This window comes from Eublepharis macularius, chromosome 3 (genome assembly GCF_028583425.1).
Source record: "Eublepharis macularius isolate TG4126 chromosome 3, MPM_Emac_v1.0, whole genome shotgun sequence".
In the NCBI taxonomy this organism is placed as follows: Eukaryota; Metazoa; Chordata; class Lepidosauria; order Squamata; family Eublepharidae; genus Eublepharis; species Eublepharis macularius.
In genome coordinates, this window is record NC_072792.1 from 176005285 (window position 1) to 176011908 (window position 6624).

At 48.6% G+C, this 6624-nt stretch overlaps 1 protein-coding gene across 1 annotated transcript; it reads left to right on the top strand.

Annotated features, from left to right (window-relative positions):
• The first annotated feature begins 3828 nt into the window (after positions 1-3828).
• Positions 3829-4734, top strand: LOC129326331 (taste receptor type 2 member 40-like). Its single transcript, XM_054974486.1, has one exon. It carries the CDS (start codon positions 3829-3831, stop codon positions 4732-4734), a length of 906 nt encoding a protein of 301 aa, XP_054830461.1.
• Positions 4735-6624: the final 1890 nt, after the last annotated feature.

The window sequence follows — 6624 nt, forward strand, 5'->3', positions numbered from 1 at the left end:
CCGGTGGCTGCAGCTGTGGCCGGGCAGGCGGTTGCAATCTTGGTCGGGCTGGAGGTGGTAGAACCGGAGGTGCTGGCAATAGTGGTTGAGGTGCAGGTGGTTGGTGCGGCTGGGTAATGATCGGCCGCTGAGGGGTGGGTTGGTGGGGTCGTAATGGTGTAGGCCCCGCCGGTTGATTCGGAGGTGGTCTTACGGGCTGCTCCAAGGGCAAACGTATCGGTTGCTGCAACGGGGTTAGTTGCGGTCGAAGCGGAAGGGGCCGCAGCGGCGAAGGCTTGATGGGTGGTGGGCCGCGCGGGCTTGCCCCTCCCGGCGTCGTGTCTCTGGGACGCACAGGCTGGTCTTGTGGTGCCGGTAGACCTTCTCTCGGGGTCTGCTGAATAGGAACCACTTCTAGCGGTCTTTGCGGTAATTCCTCCCCAGTAGGGGCCGGGAGTTCTTCCGTCTGACCCGGCCGAACTATTATTGGAGAAGCGGGAGGGTGTATCCCTGTCGTCTCGGTTGGACGGGTTGGCCCTTCTTCCCCTTCTCTAGGCTTCTCCGCTGGAGTCTCCTCGGGAGGCGGATCCTCATCCGATTTAGGGGGTTCCGTCGGAGTCTCTCCGGGTACCTCAGCTGGAGTATTCCCGCTCAGCGGAGTTTCGTCAAGTCTAGGGCGTTCCGCGGGCGATTCTCCCGGTTCTTCAGGGTAGGATTCCTCCTCACCCGAAGGTAGCGGCTGCTGCGGGTCGTCCTCCACTGGATAGGACATGACACTTTGGAGGGTGGCAATTTGTATCGCCATTTCTTCAGGTGAGATTCTCTCTCCTGCCCCCATTGCTGAGATTAGGTGAATGGCATGAGCCAAACTTTCCTCCATATCGATCAGCCTAGCTTCCAACTGTTGTATTCGGCTAGGACCCGGTTGCCCCATCACGGAACCTCCCTCAGTTGTACTCACCGGGGAAAACGGCCCCCACGGCGGAGGATCTCCCTGATCGACTCGCGATCTCGCTGCTAGAATTCCTTTGGCTAGGCCCGTCACTGCCGAGATGCCGGAATCTACAGCATGGGTGCGACTTTGCATTTGCACCCAACTTTGTTCAGGAACTTCCGTTGGTTCTTTCCATGGGGCAAGTTCCGAATAATCCCAACTCAGGGCGCCGCGGCGAGATGTGTCCCCGTCCGTCTGTTCGGCCGTCCTGTTCCAAAACAGCCACGGTTGGCTGCTATCCAGCTCAGGGACAGTCTCTAGGCTTCGGCGTCTGTCCATCGAAACTCTTGGATGAAGCCCTCCGGCTCTGCGCTCACGCGTTTCTCGGGGTCTGGCTCCCCACTCCGACGGGGTGGGTAGCGAGATCAAGGGGAGAGCGGTAACCGTCGGCCTTGTCCCTTCACTGCTGAGGTCGATGAGAGGCGGTGTAGACGTCGAGGCTCCAGCCCCGGCTGGCACATGAGATTCCTGGGGTTGCACTGTTTGACTGTCGGGGGACGCATACGGATCAAACAAAGGATCCCTGTCCGGGACTACCTTGGATTCCGTTGGGCCCGACTCAGGCATGATTGGTAACAAAATGTCAGACTGTGGCTAGATAAGGCTCTCACTACAGGGTTCCCTTTAGAAGCAAACACAAGTCCATTGTTTGAATAAGGAAACTTTACTGCAGAAAAGGTCCATTATAGTCCACTGTCCTGAATAGGAGACTCAGGATGGTACATGATCATTGTTACCAATGAAGGGCAAAGCATGAGGTACAGAGTAACAATACCCATCTGGATTTGCCTCCCCCCACAGTTCTCAAAACAACATCTTTCAGTCCTGGGAAGCTGCTCTCCTTCAAGGCCAATGCTTGGTGGAACGGTGTTAGACAAAACAGTCGCCTCCGGTGGGAATGCTGCCTGGGAACTGGTGCACCTGGGAAGAAAGCACTTAAACACTAGAAGCATTAGAATATGGAGTCAGTACAGTTTAGATATACACTGGACCTGACAAGTGGAAGGTCGTAGAAGGGCAAAGACCCAACATGAGATGGATTGATTAAACAAAAGAAGCCACAGCCTCCACTTTGCCAGATCTGAGCAAGGCTGTTCAAGATAGGACATTTTGAAGGACTTTCATTCATAGAAACATAGAAACATAGGATATATTGTCGAAGGTTTTCATGGCCGGAGAGCGATGGTTGTTGTGGATGTTCTGGGCTGTATAGCCGTGGTCTTGGCATTGTAGTTCCTGACGTTTCGCCAGCAGCTGTGACTGGCATCTTCAGAGGTGTAGCACCAAAAGACAGAGATCTCCCAGTGTCACAGTGTGGAGAAGATGTTGGCAGGTAATTTATATCTACTCAGGAAGGTGGGAACCTCCTCAGGATACAGTGAAGCCTCCCTCCATTAGCATTCCACACCCTGGGAAACTCTTACAGGATGACTCAGCCCAATCCCACCTTCCTGAGTAGATATAAATTACCTGCCAACATCTTCTCCACACTGTGACACTGAGAGATCTCTGTCTTTTGGAGCTACACCTCTGAAGATGCCAGTCACAGCTGCTGGCGAAACATCAGGAACTACAATGCCAAGACCACGGCTATACAGCCTGGAAAATCCACAACAACCATAGAAACATAGGGTTGGAAGGGACCTCCAGGGTCATCTAGTCCAACCCCCTGCACAATGTAGGAAATTTACAACTACTGTCCCCCATCCACACCCCCAGCGAACCCTGTTCCATGCCCAGAAGATGGTAAAATACTGTCAGGATCCCTAGCCAAACTGGCCTGGGGAAAATTGCTTCCTGACCCCAAAGTGGCAAGTGGCATTACCCTGAGCATGTAAGAAGGGGCCACGAGAACTAAGCACTGATGCAACCCTTCTTGCCCTCCCTCTCCTGATCTGCCCAGGTTCACAGAATCAGCATTGCTGTCAGATGGTCATCTAGCCTCTGCTTAAAATCCTCCAAAGAAGAAGAGCCCACCACCTCCTGAGGAAGCCTGTTCCACTGAGGGGCTGCTCTAACTGTCAGGAAATGACTTAATGGCATATAACACACATACACACACTTAGATTTACCTTTTACCGTCTATCCTGACTCCCTTGTTTAACACTGGCCCTGAGAAGAACATCTGGGGAAAATAGTACTTATTCCACAACGCAGCCGAGCGTTATTTCTTTACTTCATTTATACGCCACTTTTCTCTCCCAACTGCAACCCAAAGTGTCTTACAAAATCCTCCCCTCCTCTGTTTTATGCTCATATCAACCTTGTGAGACTGGCCCAAGATCACCCTGCAAGCTTCTGTGTTGGAGTGGAAGTCTGAACCTGGGTCTCCCAGATCATAGCCCAACACTCTAACCACTACACAACACTATTAGAACCATACAAATGTGTATTCCAAACCAGGTAATCACAAACACCGGTGACTTCACCGAGCAAAGTTGGGGGTCTGAACACAGTTTTGGGGTGCATCTCCCTTCCTGGGAAGCCGGGTACAATCTGCACATCCTCATTCCAATTCAAATCGAGCCCCACTGTATTCATTCTCCTTCTGAAAAGAGAGGATCCCAGTAAGTGCATATGCTTGGTCATCAGGATTACCGTAGAAAAAACTGCTCTTCAGCGTGCAAATACATCTGATGGTTGGTACACACAGCTACGGAAAACAGTATGCAAATGTTACAAGCATGATGTATATTTGGCCATATAATATTTACGTTCACAGTGAAAGAAAATAAAATTTCTAGCTCCCCTGGATAAAAGACAGAGAGATGGTTCATGTAGAAGCCACATATCACCTGTTGGTCTAACCACTGGAAGTCTTTCACCTGCTTTGGTTCACTCACTAGCACAGGAGGATGCTGGTACTTGATTTGCTTAATGTTTTTTGTCTAATTGTCATCGCTTCTGTGACTGCCATCGGTGTGATAGGAAACGGATTTATCATCCTTGCAAATGGCCTCGATTGGATCCAAAGCAAAACAATGTCACCCTCGGACATGATCCTGACTGCGCTGAGTCTGTCCCGACTTCTTTTTCTCGGTCTGACCCTGGGGATACACTGTTTGTTTTTGCTTGATGTGGACAATCCCCAATGCTTCCCCGACACCTTACTTTTAATCTGGGCCTTTGTCAATGCCGTTAGCCTTTGGATGTCTGCCTGTCTTGCAATCTTTTACTGCGTGAAACTCGTCAGCTTCTCCCGGGTGTTCTTCGTGAAAATTAAGCTGCAAATCTCCCGGTTGGTTCCATGGTTACTTCTAGGCTCAGTGCTGGGACCAATGATCATCTCTGTTCCTATCTTCTTCTTACGAAAATGCAAACCTTACTGCGATGAAACAAAGGTTCTTCAGGGTAACAATAACAGGACATGCTCCGGGAATCTAATTTCCGGTCTTCTCTACACTGCGGGCAATTTTCCATCTTTCATTATCGTTTTAGCTTCTTCGGTCCTCCTGATTTGGTCCCTTCGTCGACATGCTCAGAAGATGCGACAGAACACAGGCAGCATCAAGGACTCAAGGATGGATGTTCACATAAAAGCCATTAAAACTCTGGTCTCATTTGTTATCCTTTTCAGCGCAAGCTTCGTAGCTCTGGTCTCACTGGCTGTGTTCACAATTCCTTGGACAATTGTCTTGTGTACCATAGTGGTCACTGCATACAATTCAGGACACACTATTATTCTGATGGCCATGAATCCTAAACTGAAGGAGCTGCTAAAGAGGTGCCTGCAGGATACTATAGGCCGTTGTCTGAGGTAAATGGCCCCATCTTCCTGTCCCAGGACTGCAGTAGGAAATTGTTGTCCTTACGGATGTTCTAAAGCCACTGGAGATATGTTCCTAGTCTTGAAATCTCCAGAAGATTCTGCTCAGCAGGAATCTCCAAATTTGCCTCAACTATTTCAGTCCAGACAAAACTGGCCAATAGTTTAGAGATACATGAAACTAGGAATGATTGAACATTCCCTATTTAATTTCCTCTAAAACTCAGTTACCCTGACCTGGATAGCCCAGGCAAGCGTGGTCTTTTCAGATCTCAAAAGCTAAGCAGGGTCAACCTTGGTTAGTAATTGGATGGGAGTAGAGTTGCTAGCCTCCAGGTGGTGGCTGGAGATCTCCTGGAATTACAACTGGTCTCCAGGTGACAGAGATCAGTTCCCCTGGAGAAAACGGCTGCTTTGGACGGAGGACCCGATGGAATTAGGCTGAGGTCCTTCCCCTCCCTAAACCCTTCCTTCTCCAGGCTCCACCTCCAAATCTCCAGGAATTTCCCAACTTGCAGGTGGCAACCCTAGATGGGAGACTTCCAAAGAAGACCAGGGTTACAGAAGCAGGCAATGGCAAACCATCTCTCTTAGCCTCTTGTCTTAACAGCCCCAGCAGGAGTTGCTTGCTATAAGTCAGCTATGATCGATGACACTTTTCACCACCAAGATTCAGTTCAGATTTGGCAAAATTTTCCTTACTTTGTTTTTTCACCTGTCTTTGTAGCCCTCATGTTCTCTTTGTATGCATGCTGCGTGGTTTTCGTAGGCTATTTATAGAGTATTTATATGAACAATGGATGTCTTTTATGCATATAAGATACGTATCATGAATACTACTGATTTTTTGACACAAATAAATTTAATTTTGGGAAACAGAATTTAGCTCTGAAATAAAAAAAAAAACTTGGATTCAATTCACGTAAGGGTTCAGTATGAACAGACAGACAGACAGGTTTGCAATGCTCAATGTTTTCAGTAGCCGCAATCAAACATTGCATCAACCTCTAAACTGATTATTTCAAAGTTTTTTAGTGCACTGCTCTCTAATTTTGTAACCCAGTTATAGTCATTATTGTATATTTTTGGTTGTTTCCATTGCATTGTTTTACATTTTGTAATCCACTTTGAGCCTCAGCAAGACTGGCAGATTATAAATTAAGTATAACAACAAACAAAAGCTGCAATCAGGTGTGAACACAGCTTGTTGGCTGGCTCACGCCTCCTTCACACCTTCTGTTACGTTTCTTCTTTTGTTGTACGGAGCTTGATTGAAAACCTTCTTCTTGTGGGTTGGGTCAGCACTGCAGCCAAGAGATCTGGGCAATCCCTTGTTCCAATCACATCTCAGAGCCAAGCTACAAGTGATGCCTGACACAGGTTGGACACTTGTCAGCTTCCCTCAAGTTTTGATGGGAAATGTAGGCGTCCTGGTTTTACAGCTTGGCTCTCCATTACAGCTGCGAGACCAGGATGCCTACATTCCCCATCAAAACTTGAGGGAAGCTGACAAGTGTCCAACCTGTGTAAGGCGTCGCTTGTAGTTTGGCTGTCAGTCACAGAGGTGACCTCACAGGAGTTCTTCTCTCAGGTTCAGTCCCTCCTGCTGAATAAGGCAGCTGTAACAGTTCCAGAATAGTGTGCGTGAAGTGCTTTGAATACTCTGAGTGCTAAGGATTCATATCCCGTGACAGGCAAGCCTCAACTGGGAACTGCTGGAAGAATGAAGATGAAGTCTATGAGCTAAGCTACACAAGATGAATTACATGAGGATGCTCAAGTGAAGGGAGCTGGAAACGTTAGCGGGGAAGTGTAGTTTGGATTTCACCTCTCTCTATGGAACCAGCAAAGATCACTCCTCAGAGGGTTTGTTAATTTCACCTCT

What these genes read in the sequence shown, in the direction of transcription:
- LOC129326331 (XM_054974486.1), top strand. Translation starts at nt 3,829, where the DNA reads ATGCTGGTACTTGATTTGCTTAATGTTTTTTGTCTAATTGTCATCGCT.